This window comes from Helianthus annuus, chromosome 3 (assembly GCF_002127325.2).
Source record: "Helianthus annuus cultivar XRQ/B chromosome 3, HanXRQr2.0-SUNRISE, whole genome shotgun sequence".
Taxonomy (NCBI): Eukaryota; Viridiplantae; Streptophyta; class Magnoliopsida; order Asterales; family Asteraceae; genus Helianthus; species Helianthus annuus.
Genome location: NC_035435.2, coordinates 30,310,091 through 30,334,112, shown reverse-complemented (window position 1 = coordinate 30,334,112; position 24,022 = coordinate 30,310,091). Strand labels below are relative to the sequence as shown.

Below are 24,022 nucleotides of genomic sequence, written 5' to 3'. Positions count from 1 at the left end.
ATCAGAAGTTTCTTAGGGCATGCCGGATTTTATAGAAGATTTATCAAAGACTTTTCGAAAATTTCAAGACCTCTAACAAAATTACTTGAAAAAGATGCACCTTTCATCTTTGACAAGGAATGCAATCAAGCATTTCTAACCCTCAAAGAAATGCTAGTCAATGCACCTATCATGATAGCGCCCGATTGGAAATTTCCTTTCGAAATCATGTGTGATGCAAGTGACTTTGCCGTTGGAGCAGTCTTGGGACAAAGAAAAGAAAAGCATTTACACCCGATTTATTATGCTAGTAAAACGCTTAATGATGCACAAGAAAATTATATAACTACAGAAAAAGAATTACTAGCAGTGGTATTTGCTTTTGATAAATTCCGTTCTTACCTTGTTCTTTCTAAAACTGTAGTCTATACAGACCATGTAGCTATCAGGTACCTCTTCAAGAAACAAGACGCAAAACCCCGTTTGATCAGATGGATTCTACTCCTCCAAGAATTCGACATCGAAATCAAGGACAAAAGAGGAGCAGAAAACACTGCTGCAGATCATCTCTCACGCCTAGAAGACCCAGCTTTGGAAGCGACCAGGGACGAGCAAATCAACGAAAAATTTCCCACAGAGTCCTTGGAAATGATGGATTGTAGACAAGAGCCATGATATGCCGACTATGCTAATTATCTAGCTAGCGGTATAGTCACCAAAGGATGGCCGCATCATCAAAGAAAAAAATTCTTTGCTGATGTAAAGCATTACTTTTGGGAAGACCCTTATCTTTTCAAAATGTGTGTCGACCAGCTCATCCGAAGGTGTGTCCATGGTAATGAAGCACGAAGAATTCTCCGTCACTGTCATGAAGGTCCATACGGAGGACATCATGGTGCCGCGAGTACCGCACGAAAGGTATTTGATTCAGGATTTTATTGGCCAACCATTTACAAGGACGCACAAAACCTTGTAAAGACATGTGATGCTTGCCAAAGATCAGGTAATATTTCTTCCAAAAACGAAATGCCTCAAAATGGCATTCTCGTTTGTGAAATCTTTGATGTGTGGGGACTCGATTTCATGGGACCTTTCCCACCGTCAAAAGGAAACAAATATATACTTGTGGCAGTCGATTATTTGTCTAAATGGGTGGAGGCCGAAGCTCTTCCAACAAATGATGGAAGAGTAGTGGTAAAATTTCTGAAAAAATTATTTTCTCGTTTCGGAACACCAAAAGCTTTGATAAGTGATAGGGGCACCCATTTTTGCAATCATCAACTCAAAAAAATATTAACAAGGTATGGGGTCTATCACCGGGTCTCGACAGCATATCACCCTCAAACAAATGGGCAAGCCGAAGTGACTAATCGAGGTTTAAAACGAATACTTGAAAAAACCGTAGGACTAAATAAAAAGGAATGGGCCGACAAATTAGACGATGCTTTATGGGCCTTTCGAACTGCTTATAAAACCACTATATGCACGACCCCATATAAGCTCGTCTATGGAAAAAGTTGTCACTTGCCAGTAGAAATAGCTCACAGAGCCTACTGGGCAATAAAAAATGTAAACTTAGACTTAGAGACTGCCGGTAAAAATCGATTTTGTCAAATGAATGAATTAGACGAATTAAGGAACTATGCATATTCTAACTCCGAAATTTATAACGAAAGAATGAAAAATTTACATGATAAATATATTAAGTCTAATGAATTTCGGGTAGGAGATCAAGTTCTGTTGTTTAATTCACGATTTCGATTATTTCCTGGTAAACTAAAATCTAGGTGGTCAGGACCTTTTTCCGTCACCCATGTTTTTCCTCACGGTGCAGTAGAAATTAAAGCTCGAAATGGGATACCATTTAAAGTCAATGGCCAACGGCTAAAACTCTACCGAGGATCCATTGAGGATGAGGAAGAGGAAATCTCGCTTCAAACGGTTAACGAGTAAACTCAACATCATACCCGACATGTTACGAACAGGCAAGTGTACATCAAAAAAAAAAAAACCGGTAAGTCTTCTGACCATTTTCGGAAAAAGGGGCATGCACACGAACACAAAAAAAAATATTTTAAAACCTTGCTCGGCACGAGGCCGTGTCCGCTGGACACGGGGCCGTGTCGAGACGACTGTCGGGATAAAACCCTCTTTTCATAACAGTTACCTCATTCCACACGCCCCGTTTTGCCGAAAACGCTCTGGTTCCAGGCGATTTTCCGCAGATTTTCGACGTCACTACCACGTTTAACAACATCAAGGTATGATTCTATCATCTTTAGTAGTTAGATTAGTTACTTGCATGTAGTTAAAACATCGAAAATTGGGGAAAAATCTAGGGTTCTTCGTGTTCATCCGGATCGAACTTCAAATTTTTGATGCAATCTGTTAGTAGTAGTTTAGATTAGTGTAGTAGGAAGTAAATAAACATGTATTGTTGATAGATTCGTTTGATTTCCTACTGAAACCCCAAACCCTTGTTTTTGAACCGAAAAAGACGAAATTGGAAGGGTAAACGGTTTGTTTTGGGAAAAACGACACTTAGGGTTTCATTTTCGGGGGAAACCGCTACTACTTGGCTAAAAATTTTCAGGTTTTCGGAACCGGGACGAAAAATGAAGTTTTTAGGTTACAGACGCCTGGACACGGGGCCGTGTCCGCTGAGCACGGGGCCGTGTCCAGCCCACTGTTTGCAGTTTCTTTAAAAATTTCTTTGTTTCGTACTAACTTTTGGTGTATTCTTTCAGATGTCAAAGTTCACGAGGTTCAATGCAAGCGAACTCGATGCTAGGGCGAGATATGAGATACTCCAAACAAGACCCGAGGAGTACCCTAGGCGAGCATGTACGGACTTGTTAACCATGGTGAACCAGCTAGACCGATTCAACAACATCGTGACAGGGCCACTAGCAGTTGCATTGAACACTCGGCTTCGGTCGGTGCATCAATGCACAATGGAGTTTTACAGTACTTTCGCTTTCAATTCGAGGTGTGAACCGTTTGACAACGAAGGGGTCGCATTTCGGTGTGGCGGGACAAAGTACTCGATCTCCATGGCACAGTTTGTAGCTATAATAGGACTATACGGTGAAGAGGAATCGGGAAATGAGGAAAACACTGGGGGATTACGAGACTTGGATGAGACCGAACGTCAAGCCGCATGGGCTCAAATCGGTGAAGGAATCTACAACCCTAGCAGCACCAAGAGTACCAAACTGAGGGACCCGCTATACCGCTACATTCACAGGCTCCTCACCTACTCGCTGAACCAGCGTCACGACAGTAGTGGCGTTGTGGGGTTGAAAGATTTGGTTGTCCTTCACTGCATCCACAACCGGAAGCCTCTCGATGTTCCATATCTCCTGTTGCGAAACATGCATCTCAATCGCCTTGCTCGCGCTCCAACACCTATCTTCTTTGGGGGATGGGTGTACCGTCTTTTCAAGCACTTCACGAACATTCCAAGGTCCTTTGAAAGAAGTCCGTGGTCGGGACGAGTTGACTACCACATTTGCCGAGCCATGAACTTGCTTTATGAGGCGGAAGACGGGACGGTGAGCTTCCAAAGAACACAAGGCTATGCATGGAACCCACAGGAGGCCCTAGTTCTTCATGCACCACCTCCCCAATACCAGTACCAACCCCATGGCGATCCGGGTCAATCCTCCTCACAAGGAGGCGGTTTTCCTAGCTTTCAAAGTTTACATGATCTTTTGCAGGAAAACCTCATGTGTACCAGGAACACCTACAATCTCGCCAACAACACATACCACCGGGTCGGAGCTATTGAGCGCAACATCAACGATATACAAGATGATATCGGTAGCATCCGGGAGTATATGGCGGGGCATGGGGGTGGAGGTGAGGATAGCGATGAAGACATGGAGTAGGGGATTTGAAGGAACAAGGAGCGGGTTGATGGTGAGCCCACAGGTTTAAGTACCCTTTTCTCTATCGAACAATTTATGGCCTGTGTGCCAAATGTTGAACAATTTACTTTCCTTGACTACCTTTTTATTTCCGTTTTATTTCTCTTTTACTTTATGCTTGGAGACAATTAACTGTGGTAATGTAGGATGTTGTATGTTTGCTTGGTGTGGTATTGAGTGATGAAACAGGTACAAATCAAGGGTTGGAGTGCTAAATCTTAGAACTTACAGGCCCAAAATGGAGAAACCGGGAGACAAAACCTGTTTTTCTGGCTCACAGACTGTCCACACGGGGACGTGTCCAGCCGACACGCCCCCGTGTTCATCTCCCAGACCTGCTGTTTGGTTACTGACCTGCAATTATTTGCCAGACACGGGGCCGTGTCTAACCAACACGCCCCCGTGTTCACCTTCTGTAAGTTTTCGTTACTTGCAGTTCACCACGGGGTCGTGTCCAGCGGACATGGGGCCGTGTCCAGACTGCCAGTAACATAAATCTTTGCTTTTTAACACCTCATTACACATCCAATCAACCTAAAAATTTATTTTTGGGACACATTGAGGACAATGTGTAATTTAAGTGTGGGGGGGAAGCAAAAACCTTGAAATTTTGCAAGTCCTAACAACAAGCCTTACACAAAACTCTATTGGAACCGCTAAACACCCCAAATTTTTTTTCAAAAAAAATTTCATTTTTTTTACTTGTCTAAAGTTTAAGTTAGGAATCCCAAGATTAATAAGGTTATATTTTTATAAAATTTACAACCGAGAGCGTCGTGATAACAAGAACCAACATAAGAAAATTATGAAACGGCATAACAAGTCTAGTTAAAATTTGATTATATATACTTGATCACATTAAGAACCCATTCCCACAAAAGTGAGTTTTTGAGCCTTTATTGAGCATAAAAATTTACATCCTTAGACTAAATGCTCATTTTTCGTTTCTTGTGTGAATAGCCGCTTGGTTCTTGCAACTCTAGAACTTGCCACGACCATTCATTCCCGGTCCTTACCAACTTAAACCCAAGTAAGTAAATGATGGAGGCATTAGGACTAACCATTTTTCTTTCTACACCATTATTTTTCATTTTTTTACCACCTACCCAAAAATCCCCCTAATTAACCCCTTTGAGCCTAAACCTTTCGTTTCTTTACCCTAAACCCTTTTTACCCACCAAAAAACCCTTTTTATTTTTCACCCTTTATTTTAGTAATAAGCTCGGTGTTTCGCAAGCTCGTTCTTTTATGTGATTGAAAAAAAAATGATGAAATGATGAAGTTAAAAACAAACAAAGCTATGCAAACAAAAGCTTGTTTGGAGAAATACTTCAAAATAAAAAGTCACTAAAAACAAAGTGTTTTACGAAAACTGACGCTTTTTACGCTTTTCGCCCTTTTACTAACCACTAACCCAACCACCCACCTTTAGCCCAAGCCTAACCCATCACCCAAAAAGTCCTCTTGATATTTACAAAGGTATAAAGTTAAAAAGGAGGAGGATTGATTGCTTGGCAAGCCTATGGTAGGCGTAAGTTCCATGCCGCTCTCGAGTGATTCACTAAAAAAATACACCTTCGGCCGAGTGTTGAGTGATTTCTCCCGTGAGGTATGTGAACTTGTATATAAATGAAATTTTAAAAAAGGCATGTTATGCCCAAATAAGTAATTTATCCTATGAAACGTTCTAAATAAATCATAATGAATAGGATTGTAAATAAATAAAAATAAAGCCCAAAAAAAATCTTGGATTTCCGACACTCTATGACAAGCCAAATTCTTCTCTTCTACCCATTCCATTTGGGAGTGTAAGCCACATTTAAAGAGTTTTGCTTGAGGACAAGCAAAAGTTCAAGTGTGGGGGTATTTGATGTGTGTAAAATGCAACATATAAATTACATCAAATAAGACATAAAACTAACCCTTTTTAAGTACTAATGTTGGAAAAAGAGTGTTTTTGTCTTCCTTTTGTATTTTCAGGATGAAATGAGCTCAAATTCACAAAAGAAGCAAAAAGACAGCTAATTCTAACATAAATACAAGAAAAGGAATAAAAGTAGACTGCTCGAACCCTCAACGGCATCCTCCCAAGCAAAGAAGAGAAAACAGAAGGCTGAACACGCCCCGTGCTCAGCCAGCACGGGGCCGTGCCCAAGAAGCAGCAGAAAAGACAAACCAGTAGAAACTTCTATTGCCCACCACGGGGCCGTGTCCAATGAGCACGGGGGCGTGGCGAAAGTACAGCAGGCGCATTAATTGTAATTGCGAATTACAATTAATGAAGAGAGAGAGTGTCAGACGGGCACGGGGGCGTGTCCAGCGGACACGGAGCCGTGCCCAGCCTTCTGTTCAGCCTATAAATAGGAGTGCTTGGTTTCATTCCAACTCATCCCTTGGCACACCACCTCTCTCACACTTCATCCACCACCCACCACCACCATAACACCATCATCCAACACCATCATCCATTGTCCATCGTAGAGTGTGTGAGTCGTCTTGGGATCCAAGATTGATAGTAAGAGTTCTTGACAATCAAGGCCATGTTTGCCTAAGTCTCTTACATCACTTGGTGAAGACAAGTGTTTAGTATAATACTTTTTATTTTTAATCTTTTGCACTTTTTATTTGGTTTTGTATTAATGACTTTAATAACTAGTTACTTATGTTGAAGGTGATCTTTCCTTATCGTTTGTCCGTGGTGTCTTGGCATTATTTTACTGTCTATATAAAATAAAAGATTTTCACCATTCATATCTCCACGGTCTATATGGAGGTATGTTGGCTACCTGGTCGGGGGTTAAGGGAACGGTTTGGTAAGGGTCTTGCCCTTGTTCAGCGTTTAGAGGTCCTGCAAGGGACCTGGGTCAAATTTAGTAGGATCTCCTTCAATGCCCATAGGTATTGGATGGCGGGGATCCAAACTCTTTGACCCCCTCATAAGTTAACTACTATTAATACTATAACCCGGCTATTTAGGACTGTATCCCTGCTGACTCAGACTACTTAGCCGAGGGTAACGTCACCGCCAAAAGCGGGGCCTACCACAATTTGCATTAATAACTTAATTCATTATCTTCCAATAATCCAACCCTTTAGGATTCTATCCTTGCTGACTCAAACTACTGGGTTGAGGGTAACGTCGCCTTCAAAAGAGGGGCCTACTACAATAACTAAGATAATCTCTTAAACAAGTGCAAAAGTGCGAAAATAATCAAAGGTTATACTAATACACGAGTCGGATCCAAGTGATTCATCTTGTCTATCTGTTTTTATTTTATTTTTATTTTTCAGCATTTAGTTAGTTTTTATTTTCTTAGTTTAAAAACATTTTTCTAACTTTTTGATTTGATTAGACGTTGAGGATAAACCGGTATTAAAAGCTCTTGTGTCCTTGGACGACCTCGGTATCTTGCCAACACAATACTACGTCCACGATGGGTGCACTTGCCCATATGTGTGTTTAGTGTTAGTAAATATCGTGTTTTATAAATTTAAAACTTGGCTAAAGGTGTAAAAAGGGCTTAATTATATATTAAAAATATATTACACTACACACGCATCAGGTGTATAACCAAACGGAAGGGATAACTAATCTAGGGAGAATAACCAGATCATAGGGAAGGACAATTACTTGCTTGTGGGGCGTGTAACCAAATTAGTTCTATTCCACATTCGTTATGGACGATGGAGAACAACCTGTAAATGCACTTGAAAACGTGCGTGGCCATCACTACTCAACATGGTTTGTAGTGTCTCTAACCATTCTGGGCGCTTATGGTTTGGCGGATGCAATCAACCCTATAACTGTAACTGAAGGAGTAAATAGGACACCTAGATCGGACATTAGTGGAGAAATTTTGGACCTGGATTCCTAGCCCACACAAGAACCAGTGGAGTTGGTCCATGGAATCGACAGGGTGACCGATGGCATGAAGCTGATCACAAATCACCTTAAATGCACGACCAAACTCCGCAACAGATTTCTCACCCTTTTTAGTGCACGCAAAATTACCTCTTAGGTTTTGAACCCGCTCGACAGACGTGTTACAGAAGGCCGCTTCTAGAGCAACCCAAATCTCACGGGCTGAAGATAGACCAATAGTAATAGCAAAAGTCTCCTCGGTCCGCGAAGCATTGAGAATAATGATAGCTTGTTATTCTTCTTAAATCCATGTAAGAAAATCCAGATTATCAACTTCTTTTTCATCATGTTTCGGTGATGGCGGTGGCGTGGTTTGAGATATGTCAATATAGGGAGCATCTGAGTATGCCAGTATATGAAATTGGTCGATGATAATTTGATGGTTATCATCGGAGCCAATCCAGTTACTGGTATATTGATTGTTAAAAATGAAGCCATAGAGAAGTAGGCTGGAAAAAAAGAATCAAAAAGATGTAGGTGATGAGGGAGGGCGACAAGAATATGATCCTATAAGGAGGGAGGGGAAGATAGAAGGATAGACTCAACCACAAAGAAGAATGGCTGATACCATGTTTGAATGTGAAAGGAATAGGAAGATACAACTACACACACATATATATATACACACACACACACACAAGAGTAATACACTTTAGACCCCTCAAGTAAAAAAAAACTAAACAATAATGACAGAGAACATTATATTATCTAACACCCAACAAAGCGTGTGTTGTTGCTGGTCTTGTTTTATTGCTTTAATTTACCATTGTTGCCTCCAACAATTAGTATCCGAGCCTCACAATCTTAGGCTCATTCGATTTGGTGTTCATGAAGATTACGGAAGCAGACCAGTAATTAGGTTTGGGGTGTATAACCAATCTGAATGGAGAACTCATCTAAGGAGAATAACCAGATTATAAGGAAGGACAATTACTTGCTTATGGGGCGTTAACCCTATTTTCTGTTCCACGTTCGTTATGGACGATGGAGAACAACCCGTAAATGCACTTGCAAACGCGCGTAACTGTCACTAAACACGGTTTGTAGTGGCTCTAACCATTCTGGGCTCTTATCGTTTGGCGGATGCAATCAACCTTGTAATTATAACTGAAGGAGTCGTTGATAATTGAAAAAATCAAATGTTGATGGCAATCTTGTTCTAGTCGCTTCTAGAATATATATACTCTTGCAAGTCGCTAAGTATGCAAGAGCTCATGAAGTGTGAGAGGAAATTCGGATTCATTTCTTGGGGGGCACACAACGCACAAAAGACTCAGATTCATGTGTTAGGTCTGAGTTGGAGATGTTAAAGATGAAAGATACCAACATGATAGTTGACTTCGCTGTCAAGATAATAACAATTGAGGGTGAACTTAATAATCTTGGAACTACAACTGAACCGGAGGTACAAGTGCGGAATTTGTTTAACTCGCTACCAATAGGATTATTGTCGATTGTTGTGTCAATCGAACAGTCAGAGAACCTTGAGATAATACTCTTTGAAAAGGTAATTAGCAGATTATAGGCTTTCGAGGACCGCATAAGATTATAGGCTTTCAAGACACGCTGCTCACCGTTTTGGCCGTCAAATATTATTGAACCCTTTTCTTCTATGTTAACCACAGAGCCATAACCAAAATTGTCAGCCCTTTGACCCGTGTGTGTAGCTCGATAATGGGTTATTTTCTATATAGGTCATGTGATTCGACACACCATTATCCAGTTATGATGTTCTCATGGGGTTACTCACGTATTGCTTCGGGTGCACCTTTTCTTCATTCAAAAGTATTTCATCATCTTGCGTCTCAATCACAACCATCATCAAAGTTTGTATAGGGCCTTTAGTGGCATTTAAATTTGCCTTGATTCCATGTTCTTTTGTGCATTCCCAATCAAAGTGACCGTATTCATCACAATTGTAACAACGGTCTTTACTTTTGTCTCAACCCCTGATTTTGATCCTTTCTATTATTTAATGAAATAGAAATGCTATGGAGAAGAAAAGGTGCACCCGAAGCAATACGTGAGTAACCCCATGACAACACCATAACTGGATAATGGTGTGTCGAATCACATAACCTATATAGAAAATAACCCATTATTGAACTACACACATGGGTCAAAGGGCTGGCAATTTTGGTTACGGCTCTGTGGTTAACATAGAAGAAAAGGGTTCAATAATATTTGACTGCCAAAATGGTGAGCAGCATGTCTTGACGAGCTGAGTGAGATGTATTTTATCTCAGAATCCTGTAGTAATATCATACGTCTCGAGCAATTGCCGGAAGATGGAAACAATGTCTGGATGGCGAATGACTATCTGTGGTTGTACGAAGAGGATGGGAGTGTGCTAATAAAGGTACACAAAAGTGTGAATTGGCTATACAAAATATCATTACACATGGGAACTCAAGTATGTCTACTTTCTATGTTAAACGCCCAATCTTGGCTTTGGCATAACTGGCTTGGACTGTTAAAGTTTAAATCCATAAGCCAAAACAAAACCATGATTATCGTTAAAGGACTTCTCTATATCTCGTGTTGTATACAAGTGTGTGTTGCTTGCTTGTCCGGGAAGCAAATATGGTTACCTTTTAAAAGAGAAAGGTTTTATCATGAAAGCAAGCCACTAGAGTTGATCTACAGTTATTATATGGACCCATATCACCACCGAGTATTGGAAGAAATTGTTACTTCATGCTAATTGTGGATGATTACTCAAGGTCTATGTGGATTTTTATCATTCAAAGTAAAAGTGATACTCTTGGTATTTTTAAGACATTAATTTAAACAGGAGGTAGAGTTCCAAATGTCACTCAAAATAAAGACAATAAGAAGTCATACAGGAGATGAATTCATCTACAACTCTTTTGTAACATTTTGTGAACAAACCGGAATAAAACACATGTTGACAACTCCTTACTCACCTCAACCAAATGGTGTAATCGAGAGACAAAATGGGTTCATGCTAAATACTATAAGAAGCATGTTGAAGAAAATGTCTATCCCGCAAAATGTTTGGGGTGAAGGTGTTTTCCATGCAGTTTATATCTTGAATCGGGGACCCACTAAAGTTAAAAAACAGATCACACCATATGAGGCGCTCAAAGAGTATAAACCATCCTTCTAATACTTAAATATGTTTAGGTGTGTGGCTCATAAGACCATGCCACCGGTTAGTATGAAGAAACTTGATGACTAGGCACCAACCCATGGTATATCTTGGATCTAAATTGGGATCCATGGGAGATCAACTATATGTCCCATAAAAGAAACAAGTAGTTATTACCCAAAGTGCCAAATGCAAAGAAAATCGGAAGTACGAGTAGGAAAAAGTTTTTGCTATCAATAATAAACTAAGTGGACCTAAATGAATTGTGTTCCAAATTGAGATGGAAGGATTGAATACAACAAATAATCTCACTGTTGCACCTCATCATGCACATGCACATGAACATGTGCATAATCAAAACTCATAGTTTAAATAATATTAAGGAGCCCAATAACGTAATCATACAAGACCACCCTCGTGTAAATAAAAATGAGTTACATGTGGAAGATGATGTAGCGACAAAAAACACCATTGCGAAGAACAACTCATCAAAGTGTACCGCCAAAAAAATTTAATGATCTTGTTATGCTTCAAGAAGAATCTGTGTCAAATGATGAAGATTCGTACACTTTTGTAGAAGCCAAAGACGATCCAAATTGGAAAAAGGTAATGCAAGAAAAGCTAGAAGCAATAAAATATAATGGAACTTGGAGTTTAACTCAATTAACGATTGGACACATGGCAATTGGCTTGAAATGTGTCTATACAATCAAAAAGGGACACGACTGGATAAATCACGAAATATAAAGCTCGTCTGGCCGCGTAAGGGTGCGTTCAACAACACAGAGTAGATTACGTTGAAGATTGTGCTCCTATGTCTAGGCTCGAGACTATTCGATTAATATGGTCTATTATTGGTAAATGAGGTTGGGGTGCGTCATCTACAAGTAAAATTTGTGTTTTTAAATGGTGTATTAAAAGAAGAAGTATATGTACGTCAACCTAACAGTTCCTCAGTTTTATTAGATGAGGAAAAGGTTGGGTTAGTATATCACCTATGGGCTCCAACAAACTCCACGAGCATGGAACGAAAGGTTAGACAAAACGTTAAAAGATCTTGGTTTAATCAGAAGCCCAAGGGAATAAGTTGTATATAAAAGGTGCCCAAAATCAACAATTACCATAGTTGGGGTGTATATAGATGATTTAATCATCACTAGGACTAGTATCTTAGAAATTGAAAAGTTCAAAGTTCAAATGAAAGCGAATTTTGAGATGAGTGATTTAGGTCCGTTATCATACTACCTTGGGATCGAAGTGATACATCGAAAGGATGGGATTATGCTGAAGCAAACAAACCATGCAAAAATGATTTTGAATATGGTAGGAATGTTTAATTGTAACCCATCGCATTAACCAATGGAGCATAGGCTACCTGTTGGTAAAGATGAAGAAGGGACAAAAATAGATCGAACTCGTTATTGTCGGGTTATTGAGAGTTTCAGATATCTCACACACGCTTGGCTAGATCTAAGTTATTCTGTTGGTGTTACTAGCAGGTTCATGGAAGAACCCAAACAAAGCCATGAAAAACGGTTTAAACACATCCTTTGATACATTCAAGGCTCACAAAACTACGGTTTGAAGTATACATGTGAAGGAGAAGAAAATTTAGTCGGATTCAGTGATTGTACTCACTTGACGGATCTAGATGATCGGAGAAGCATGATGGGTATGGTTTTCTATTTCGCTAATGCACCGATGTCTTGGGTATGTCAGAAGCAAAAGAATGTGGCATTGTCTTCCTGCGAATCTGAGTTTTTGACCCGTACTACCACAACTTGTCAAGCTTTGTGGCTACCAAAAATTATTAAGTGAACTTACAGGTCTTGAAGAAAAGAAAGTTACTATTCGAGTAGACAGTCAATCCACTATTGCGTTAATGAAAAATCTAGTGTTTCACAATGGAAGACAAGCATATAAACACTACATTCCGTTTCATACGAGAATGCATAGAATGAGAAGAAGTTCAAGTGGAGTATGTTAGTGGAGACCAACAACGAGTGGATATGTTAACCAAGGCTTTACCGAGAATCAAGTTTTAAGAAATGAGGGAACTGCTCAAAGTGATTGATCTCGGTGGGATAACAAGTAGGGTGATTGACAAGTTAACCCCAGTTCTAATGTCAGTTTGTATGATGTGCAAATGAAGGCTTGTTGAAGTCAGATACGTCTGCATGATTTGAAAATAAACATGCAAATATTATCTATTTAGTTTCTTTGAATTTTGAATTGCTATTTGAGTTTGTCTTAGTTTTATAGTTGTAGTCAATTTAGTCGGCTTGCATGCCAAATAATAGTGGGTATATAAGAGTAGTTTCTTAATGTAAACGGTGAGTTTTTCTTTTAAGTCAACAAACAAACAAAAGGATTCCATTTGGGTATTTCCTTAACACATCGTGTGTTGTTGTTGGTTTAGTTGGTTTATTGCTTTAATTTACCATTGTTGCCTCCAACATAAACCACCTAACCTGAAGTGAATGGATATTTCACAACTAAACAAGTAATACTAGCTGGTATTGATTCTGTAATATCTCTATTGATTTTTAGCAACGATTACAAATAAGAACTCGAAAATAACAAAGGATAAGTCAAAGAGAAGGGGATGGGAAGATCTGGGGTTACAGAAGAGAGAGATGGGAGAAAGAACACACTCAATCTATCAATATTCTCGTTACCTCCATTTCTGAATATCTCGCTTCATATATCATGTTAGGTTTACAAAGCCTGTACTTCTTATTGGGCTTACTAAACGGGTTGGGCCCAGACGATTCATAACATTACTCCCCCCTTTCAAATTCACCTTGTCCGCAAGGTGAAAGTGAGCGTGTTTTTTTGGTGGAGTGAGAGTTGTCTTCCTGATTTGGGCTGGAAAAAATGTTATATTGCTGTTGAGAAGAAGGAATCTAGTAGCCGGTTCCAACTGTTGGGCAACCAAAATGCAGTGGCGTAGACATAACAAGTTATCAGGAGGTTTATGTCCATAAAGGGCTTCAAAGGATAGCATAACATGAACTAAGATAGACTCGTTTTCCGTCTTAGAAAGAGTATGAAACGCTCGTTTGGCAATTGAAAGATCAATTTTACTTGTCGTGTCAACGTAGAATTTTGGATCAAATGTCAAAAGACCAAATGTGTGAAGAGCCCAACTCCAATATGACTCTAGCTGAAAGTGATTATACTTAACCTTTTGAATACACTTAGCCAAATATGCAAGTCTCCGTGGACTATGAGAAATCATAATAGGTTGAATTTGACACTTACTTCCATAAGTGCTAAGCCCAATAAGATAATAAGTGAACCTCATGTCCATTTCTTTCAACTCTTGACAATTCTTATTCACATAAATAAGCATCAGACCCTTGCATCCATATAACCTAATGCTTCCCACCACAACTTGCTTATAGGAGGTAAGTAATGCATTACTATTAAAAGACCAGATTCCACCTCTTCTCCAAAATGTAGTCCCTAACCAAAATGTGATGCTCAAGATTCGAGATGTACTCGGCATCATACTTTTAAAGAATACAGTGGCTTCACCATGGAGTAAAGCAGCAGCTCTTATCGTAGAGTAAACTAAACAAAAGCTGGTTGTATTTGTTCCCAATGCAAGTCTAACATCCGTATAAGTTGCAGATTGTACAAAAGTGAAAGGATTAGATGTTAGAGAATGTCTCAGCGGCAACATGGAAGGAAATAAGAGCCTTTGAGCAACCGGAATGCAATAGCCGACCCATTCAACCGAATTTGGATGTAAGCGGTCACCAAGAAAGTCAACTGTTGCCAAAGAGAAAGAATAACGAGACCTGATCCATAGCCACATTGTGTAATACCGAATAATCATCGCTGTTCCTCCTTTCCAACTAAGGCGTTTATCCCCTACTAGGAACTTAAGAACCCAATAAACAAGTCTAGTCTTCACAATGCCCTTAGAAGCCTGTACAAATGTGTGCGACTGATTAAAGATATAAACTGCAGCAAGGTGTGCATTCCAGAAAAGCCCCATAGGTTGGTCAAAATAATGCACAGTCTGAGTAATAACAACTGATGTAGAGCCCAAAATCAAATGACCAATCTCAAAAACGACATCATGGGTAGAGCCCTCAACACTAGTCATTCGTAGCATCTTTTCACATTTTATAGAAATGAACATAAACAACCAGATGTCAAACCGAGCTTGTTTTGTGCCAACACACGAAAGGTCGCTTAGTATCTCCGATGTGTGCAACGCGAACTTTTCAAATGTTGATGTTTCAACATATCCTCCCTTGAGATACCAAACCTCTTCAACACTAGAACATGAAAAAGATTCTGCCACTACAATTATATTCATATCAACAGAAAGAAAATCTGAGTTATGAGAAGGATCTGTAACACGAAACTGTACAATAGTCATCATGTTGCTCTGTAAGGCCCCAAGGTTTTCATTACCGTTCATTGATACATCTTGACTAGCAAACAACATAAGGTCAATTGATCGACCAATGTATCCTATGATTTTTTCCATTGGTTTGTTTGGTGGCGATTTATAACGGGGACTCGCAACCAGAGTCGTAGCCCTTTGCAGTGCCATGTCAAGAGTTTCAATATCTTTTATAATGGGAGAAGTCTCCATGGTCAGATTTTCCTGAAACTTGCTAAGAACGCTACTGAATATACGTGTAGAGTGAGAGACTACAAAACAAGGTAAGAAAGTGTTCGTTGCTGAATTGGGTAGGTGTGTTTGGAACTGAAACACCACATTAGAAGTACCAAGCTGAATAGAGTCTGAGGTAAGGGTTGTATACGGGTCGGGTGAGTCTGAATCATAATTGAAAACAAACAACTTAGATGCAGAGTGGCAATGATGATCCAAATTAGAAGCACAAAACTCAAACAAATCCACACCAATATGGTTAGGCATGATAATGATGCGATCAGAATAAAGCGAGTTAAAAAAATATGGACCAGGATCAAAACCGAAATCTGTTAGTTGCACTTTATCACAAAAAGGTGAAAGAAGACCATCAGTGACCATAGCAAAACTACCAAATTGGAATTTGTTCGTACTAACAGCACTAATAACGAATTTAGGTCCAGAATATACCAGAACGAAGCTCTGTGAAAGTAGGATATCGAGATAACCCTCATGAATAACATCTGAATTGTCAATTGAAGTAATAATCGGCAAGGAGTCAAACTGAATCAAAGGAGCCACAGCTAAACGGTTGGCCTGAGTGAACCCTAGATCTATATTATTCACGGTACTGAGATAAACCTGCTGAGAAATAGAATCAGTTGGAAATTGTGAGGAACTGAGATCCACAGCTGACTCGCCAATGTAAGGCATCGAGAAATTAGGGTTCAGTGGCACCAACACATCATAGCAATCAGTCGGATATTGTGGAATTTGATCCCTCAATTGAAGAATCAACGAGTCCTGTTTATCCAAAGTTGCAGGCATTTCATCAAACACGTTGAGAGCAGATGGTGGTGGGGACAATTCGACAACGGTATCAACAGCTTTTAAGGACGAAGAACAGAATCGATGAAGCATTGCAGTAGTGAAATCGTTCCATGTGAGGTCATCGCTCCGAAACCAAGAATTGAACCAGTAGAATGGTTCATCCTCAAATACTTCAATAACATATGAGAATCGTTCATCACCATAGATTGAGTAAAATCGAAAGTATAGCTCGGATTGAGAAATCCACGAGTTAGGATCAGAGCCAGTGAAATGAGGTAATTGTGGTTCGAGATCTTCCAAAGCCATCGATGCAATGGATCAATGAAAGCACCAATGAAGTGAATGGATATTTCACAACTAAACAAGTAATACTAGCTGGTATTGATTCTGTAATATCTCTATTGATTTTTAGCAACGATTACAAATAAGAACTCGAAAATAACAAAGGATAAGTCAAAGAGAAGGGGATGGGAAGATCTGGGGTTACAGAAGAGAGAGATGGGAGAAAGAACACACTCAATCTATCAATATTCTCGTTACCTCCATTTCTGAATATCTCGCTTCATATATCATGTTAGGTTTACAAAGCCTGTACTTCTTATTGGGCTTACTAAACGGGTTGGGCCCAGACGATTCATAACATTACTCCCCCCTTTCAAATTCACCTTGTCCGCAAGGTGAAAGTGAGCGTGTTTTTTTGGTGGAGTGAGAGTTGTCTTCCTGATTTGGGCTGGAAAAAATGTTATATTGCTGTTGAGAAGAAGGAATCTAGTAGCCGGTTCCAACTGTTGGGCAACCAAAATGCAGTGGCGTAGACATAACAAGTTATCAGGAGGTTTATGTCCATAAAGGGCTTCAAAGGATAGCATAACATGAACTAAGATAGACTCGTTTTCCGTCTTAGAAAGAGTATGAAACGCTCGTTTGGCAATTGAAAGATCAATTTTACTTGTCGTGTCAACGTAGAATTTTGGATCAAATGTCAAAAGACCAAATGTGTGAAGAGCCCAACTCCAATATGACTCTAGCTGAAAGTGATTATACTTAACCTTTTGAATACACTTAGCCAAATATGCAAGTCTCCGTGGACTATGAGAAATCATAATAGGTTGAATTTGACACTTACTTCCATAAGTGCTAAGCCCAATAAGATAATAAGTGAACCTCATGTCCATTTCTTTCAACTCTTGACAATTCTTATTCACATAAATAAGCATCAGACCCTTGCATCCATATAACCTAATGCTTCCCACCACAACTTGCTTATAGGAGGTAAGTAATGCATTACTATTAAAAGACCAGATTCCACCTCTTCTCCAAAATGTAGTCCCTAACCAAAATGTGATGCTCAAGATTCGAGATGTACTCGGCATCATACTTTTAAAGAATACAGTGGCTTCACCATGGAGTAAAGCAGCAGCTCTTATCGTAGAGTAAACTAAACAAAAGCTGGTTGTATTTGTTCCCAATGCAAGTCTAACATCCGTATAAGTTGCAGATTGTACAAAAGTGAAAGGATTAGATGTTAGAGAATGTCTCAGCGGCAACATGGAAGGAAATAAGAGCCTTTGAGCAACCGGAATGCAATAGCCGACCCATTCAACCGAATTTGGATGTAAGCGGTCACCAAGAAAGTCAACTGTTGCCAAAGAGAAAGAATAACGAGACCTGATCCATAGCCACATTGTGTAATACCGAATAATCATCGCTGTTCCTCCTTTCCAACTAAGGCGTTTATCCCCTACTAGGAACTTAAGAACCCAATAAACAAGTCTAGTCTTCACAATGCCCTTAGAAGCCTGTACAAATGTGTGCGACTGATTAAAGATATAAACTGCAGCAAGGTGTGCATTCCAGAAAAGCCCCATAGGTTGGTCAAAATAATGCACAGTCTGAGTAATAACAACTGATGTAGAGCCCAAAATCAAATGACCAATCTCAAAAACGACATCATGGGTAGAGCCCTCAACACTAGTCATTCGTAGCATCTTTTCACATTTTATAGAAATGAACATAAACAACCAGATGTCAAACCGAGCTTGTTTTGTGCCAACACACGAAAGGTCGCTTAGTATCTCCGATGTGTGCAACGCGAACTTTTCAAATGTTGATGTTTCAACATATCCTCCCTTGAGATACCAAACCTCTTCAACACTAGAACATGAAAAAGATTCTGCCACTACAATTATATTCATATCAACAGAAAGAAAATCTGAGTTATGAGAAGGATCTGTAACACGAAACTGTACAATAGTCATCATGTTGCTCTGTAAGGCCCCAAGGTTTTCATTACCGTTCATTGATACATCTTGACTAGCAAACAACATAAGGTCAATTGATCGACCAATGTATCCTATGATTTTTTCTATTGGTTTGTTTGGTGGCGATTTATAACGGGGACTCGCAACCAGAGTCGTAGCCCTTTGCAGTGCCATGTCAAGAGTTTCAATATCTTTTATAATGGGAGAAGTCTCCATGGTCAGATTTTCCTGAAACTTGCTAAGAACGCTACTGAATATACGTGTAGAGTGAGAGACTACAAAACAAGGTAAGAAAGTGTTCGTTGCTGAATTGGGTAGGTGTGTTTGGAACTGAAACACCACATTAGAAGTACCAAGCTGAATAGAGTCTGAGGTAAGGGTTGTATACGGGTCGGGTGAGTCTGAATCATAATTGAAAACAAACAACTTAGATGCAGAGTGGCAATGATGATCCAAATTAGAAGCACAAAACTCAAACAAATCCACACCAATATGGTTAGGCATGATAATGATGCGATCAGAATAAAGCGAGTTAAAAAAATATGGACCAGGATCAAAACCGAAATCTGTTAGTTGCACTTTATCACAAAAAGGTGAAAGAAGACCATCAGTGACCATAGCAAAACTACCAAATTGGAATTTGTTCGTACTAACAGCACTAATAACGAATTTAGGTCCAGAATATACCAGAACGAAGCTCTGTGAAAGTAGGATATCGAGATAACCCTCATGAATAACATCTGAATTGTCAATTGAAGTAATAATCGGCAAGGAGTCAAACTGAATCAAAGGAGCCACAGCTAAACGGTTGGCCTGAGTGAACCCTAGATCTATATTATTCACGGTACTGAGATAAACCTGCTGAGAAATAGAATCAGTTGGAAATTGTGAGGAACTGAGATCCACAGCTGACTCGCCAATGTAAGGCATCGAGAAATTAGGGTTCAGTGGCACCAACACATCATAGCAATCAGTCGGATATTGTGGAATTTGATCCCTCAATTGAAGAATCAACGAGTCCTGTTTATCCAAAGTTGCAGGCATTTCATCAAACACGTTGAGAGCAGATGGTGGTGGGGACAATTCGACAACGGTATCAACAGCTTTTAAGGACGAAGAACAGAATCGATGAAGCATTGCAGTAGTGAAATCGTTCCATGTGAGGTCATCGCTCCGAAACCAAGAATTGAACCAGTAGAATGGTTCATCCTCAAATACTTCAATAACATATGAGAATCGTTCATCACCATAGATTGAGTAAAATCGAAAGTATAGCTCGGATTGAGAAATCCACGAGTTAGGATCAGAGCCAGTGAAATGAGGTAATTGTGGTTCGAGATCTTCCAAAGCCATCGATGCAATGGATCAATGAAAGCACCAATGAAGTGAATGGATATTTCACAACTAAACAAGTAATACTAGCTGGTATTGATTCTGTAATATCTCTATTGATTTTTAGCAACGATTACAAATAAGAACTCGAAAATAACAAAGGATAAGTCAAAGAGAAGGGGATGGGAAGATCTGGGGTTACAGAAGAGAGAGATGGGAGAAAGAACACACTCAATCTATCAATATTCTCGTTACCTCCATTTCTGAATATCTCGCTTCATATATCATGTTAGGTTTACAAAGCCTGTACTTCTTATTGGGCTTACTAAACGGGTTGGGCCCAGACGATTCATAACATAACCTCTCTAAAGTCTTTGTTCATTCAGAGTTGTCGCCTGAAAACTCTTTACAATAAACGGCGTCCTTAAGGAAGTAGTCACGAACCAAACGTTTGTGGGCCATTTCAACGTTTGTGGGCCATTTCACAATCTTTATTCAAAGTGTGCCTTTGTGTCCATATCATTGAGCTTTTTGTGGATATGGTTTTCACTGCTGGTATGTGTTTAACTGCCACATCTTTTTTATTTTTCTAAATGTAAATAGTATTTTTATGTTTTAACAATTTCTAACTAAAAATAAAAAAATGTTACTTAAATAAACATTTTTTAGAAATTAAAAACATTACATAATGTTAATGAAACTAAAGATCCATGCTAATTATAAATACAACAATTTCTTCTAAGCTGATAGGCGACTAAACATCGTTTTCATTGTTTGAGTAACACCCCAATTTTTAGTAAATGATAAATGTGACATAGGCTTGAAAAATAGGTATCAAATAAAAGCCCATATACATAAAATGAGGAAAAGAAAGTTGCATTGCAAGGCAAATGAAGGGTGAAATAGTAATTAAGTAGATAAAACCTTATCATAGATGTGAGCAAGGAGCCTTCCAAATTTCCACAATTCCATATTTACTCTAATGAGAGAAAGCGAGAAACAAGAAGTATGGGAACCGGATCTCGAGAACGGTTGGAAAAGAAACAGACTGGGCTAGATCTTGCGTCTTCATTTATTAGGTATGTGGTGAAAAGGGAGGCTACTCGTAGGGGTAGAGAGATATCTTGATGTGCAAAATGTTAATGTAAGCAATTTTTTTGTGTAACGAAATCTATAACATAGAACAAAATGTTGTCTATGACATATTCAACCATGAAAAGTCTTACATATCGCCAGGTCTAGAGAACAAAGAGTTGATATGCTTTATTTGAATCTTTGACCAATTGACAAGGTGTTCAAAGGTCAGATTGCACATAATGCTCAATGAGGAAACTAACTCCAAGTTGCATTTTAGTTTCCCTTTTTATTACCACTTTGGGCTAATATGTATGCAAGTGTATACATATATACTTGAAATTTCTTAGGTGTTTATTACCTATTATGTTCTGCTAAATGATGTCGCAATAATTTATTTACATGATATATGGTGAGTATAAATATTTTATTGAACTCACAATAAAGTGTTGATATATATCATTTATTGATAGAAGCGTATTGATTGGAGCCTGTGAGCGTGACGCCGTAACAGGTATAAATAGAGTTTTATGCCGATATAAGTCTCCTTGACTTTGATGATTGATGTTGACATGCATAACTATTCTACAGTAAAACTTGAACTTGCTTAATGTAACTAACTTTTTAGCATGCATGTCAGGTTAATTGGATGTTAACACTTAATAGGAGGTCTACAACATGGATTGAAGGCTACCATACTCTAAAGAATGAAATCATGTCGACCTTATATGACTTTTTATGATATTTCAATGTTATGTGTTTAAGAACTTCTGTTACTTGATGTATTTGACAACTTGACGTTTCAACAGTGATTTATGGCATTCATTAGTTTAAGAACTATAATTTGATACTTTAACTCAACTAAAGGCTTTTTAGCTATGGAGACTTACATTTGAAAGTTAGAAAGTGTGTAAAAAATATTGTTTGGAATAGATTTTAAATACTTTAAGTTATTTTGTTACTGATTTTTTTGTTAAACGACATCATAGTCTTTTGAGGGGTACGCGTGAGCAACTTCACGCCAACCTTTCACGGTCGTTGACTGTGCCTTAAAGTGTGGTGTATTACACGTAGCGATAGCGGCACATCAACCTGCATGATTCGGTACGAACTATAGGCGATTTCAATTTACAAAAACCGTGTTTCTCAAACTAATCATTTTTAGGGCACCTGGGGCACTCCATAGGTAGGTGATTGCTGCTTCAAACCCGGGTCAGCACACCACCACCACCCATGTGGGTTAGGCGTGCGGGTATGTTAAGCCATTTCGAGTACCTACTTGAAATTTGATGATTTCGATGTTGGTTGTTGACTTCTAACAGTCATTTACACTTAATTTTTTTTATTTGATTAACCTTATAAATAACTATCTCTTTCTTAAACCATTTTCACTCTAAACCATCTCATTCTCAGTAATCTTACTCATTTTCATTATCACCAATCTTTTTCTCAATGGCTAATCACTCATACGAAGACTTGGGTATTTACTTACCGCCAAACGATTATTTAGACGATTGTTTAAACGATAGTAGCTTACATTATTTTGTAGAGAAACTAGAGGAGCTCGAAGCGGAAGACACGCCAAAGTCGTCGACCGTTCCAAAAAAATTGTTAAACGTGATCGCCTATAAGGTAACGAAAATCTTATGAACGATTATTTTGTTGATGAACCAAAGTATTCTAATGAACATTCCATTACCGTTCCGTATGTCGAAACGCTTGTTCCTAAAAAGTGTTGGTGATATTGAAGCACAATATCCTTGGTTTCAAGAGGGATATGATGGGCGGTACAAAAAGAGTTTTACGGCAATACAAAAAGTTACATCCGTCATTAAACAACTCGCGACTAATAATCCTGACGAGAACGACGAGTATATACAAATGGCCGAAAGGACTTCGCGAGAGTGCCTACAATTTTTTGCAATGTCGTTAACCAATTGTATGGTGGTTAGTACATGCGTAGGCCGACAAGCACCGATGTAGCGAATTTATACAAAAACCAAAAGGAAAAACACCATATTCCAGGGATGCTAGGTAGCATTGATTGTATGCATCTTGTATAAAGGATGAGTCCCATAGTGTTACAAGTATATGAGAGGTGATCACGAATAGCCAACACTCATGGTCAAAGCGGTCGCGTCACAAGATTTATGGTTTTGGCATGCGTATTGTAGACCGCCCGGTTCACTAAACAACATCAATCTTCTCCAGCAGTCTCCAATATACCTCGCTGAACGAAATAGAGTTGCACATAAGTGTCCATATCAAATGAATGAACATGCATACAAACGTGGATACTATTTAACCGAAGAGATCTACCCTACTTGGCCAACGTGTATGAAAATGCTTCCGTATCACGTCGATCCGAATAAAAAGAAGTTCAAGAAATTGAAAGAAGGGGCAAGAAAAGATGTGGAGCGGGCTTTTGGTGTCCTAAAAGGAAAATGGGGCATACTTAGGAGACTCATGCGTGCTATGACGGTGAACAAGATTATTAACGAGATGTATACGTGCATGATACTTCACAATATGATCTTAAAGGACGAGGGGCATGCGTTCTCACCGGTCCACATTAGGGATCCAGTCGTCGAACGCATTTTTGACGACACGGTGCTTGTGGAATTGATGGATAGTGATATGCATTATGACATAGAAATGATATTCTCGACCATCTTGCAGCTCAAGATCTACCGTACCTCGAGGAGGAAGACACTGAGTAGTGTAAGATAGTAAAAGACTTATCTCATTCCATTCAATAGGGTCACAATATATAGAGATAATCCGGGCCCGTGGGCTTGATACTAAAACCCTAAATACTATTCCAATCCTCCCCCGCAGTCAAAGCGGTAGAGAATCAGACACTCAGACTAGAATAAAAAACATAAACAAAACAATAATAAAAAGAAACTAGTCTCGATCCCGGTTCTTGACTTGTAGGTCCACAATCCTCTCTTAACAAAATCCACA

General features: G+C 39.1%; 1 protein-coding gene across 1 annotated transcript; it reads left to right on the top strand.

Moving 5' to 3' along the window:
• Positions 1–23,176: 23,176 nt before the first annotated feature.
• On the top strand, positions 23,177–23,785 carry LOC110931408. The gene has a single exon (XM_022174803.1). The coding sequence runs from the start codon at positions 23,177–23,179 to the stop codon at positions 23,783–23,785; it is 609 nt and encodes a 202-aa protein (XP_022030495.1).
• Positions 23,786–24,022: the final 237 nt, after the last annotated feature.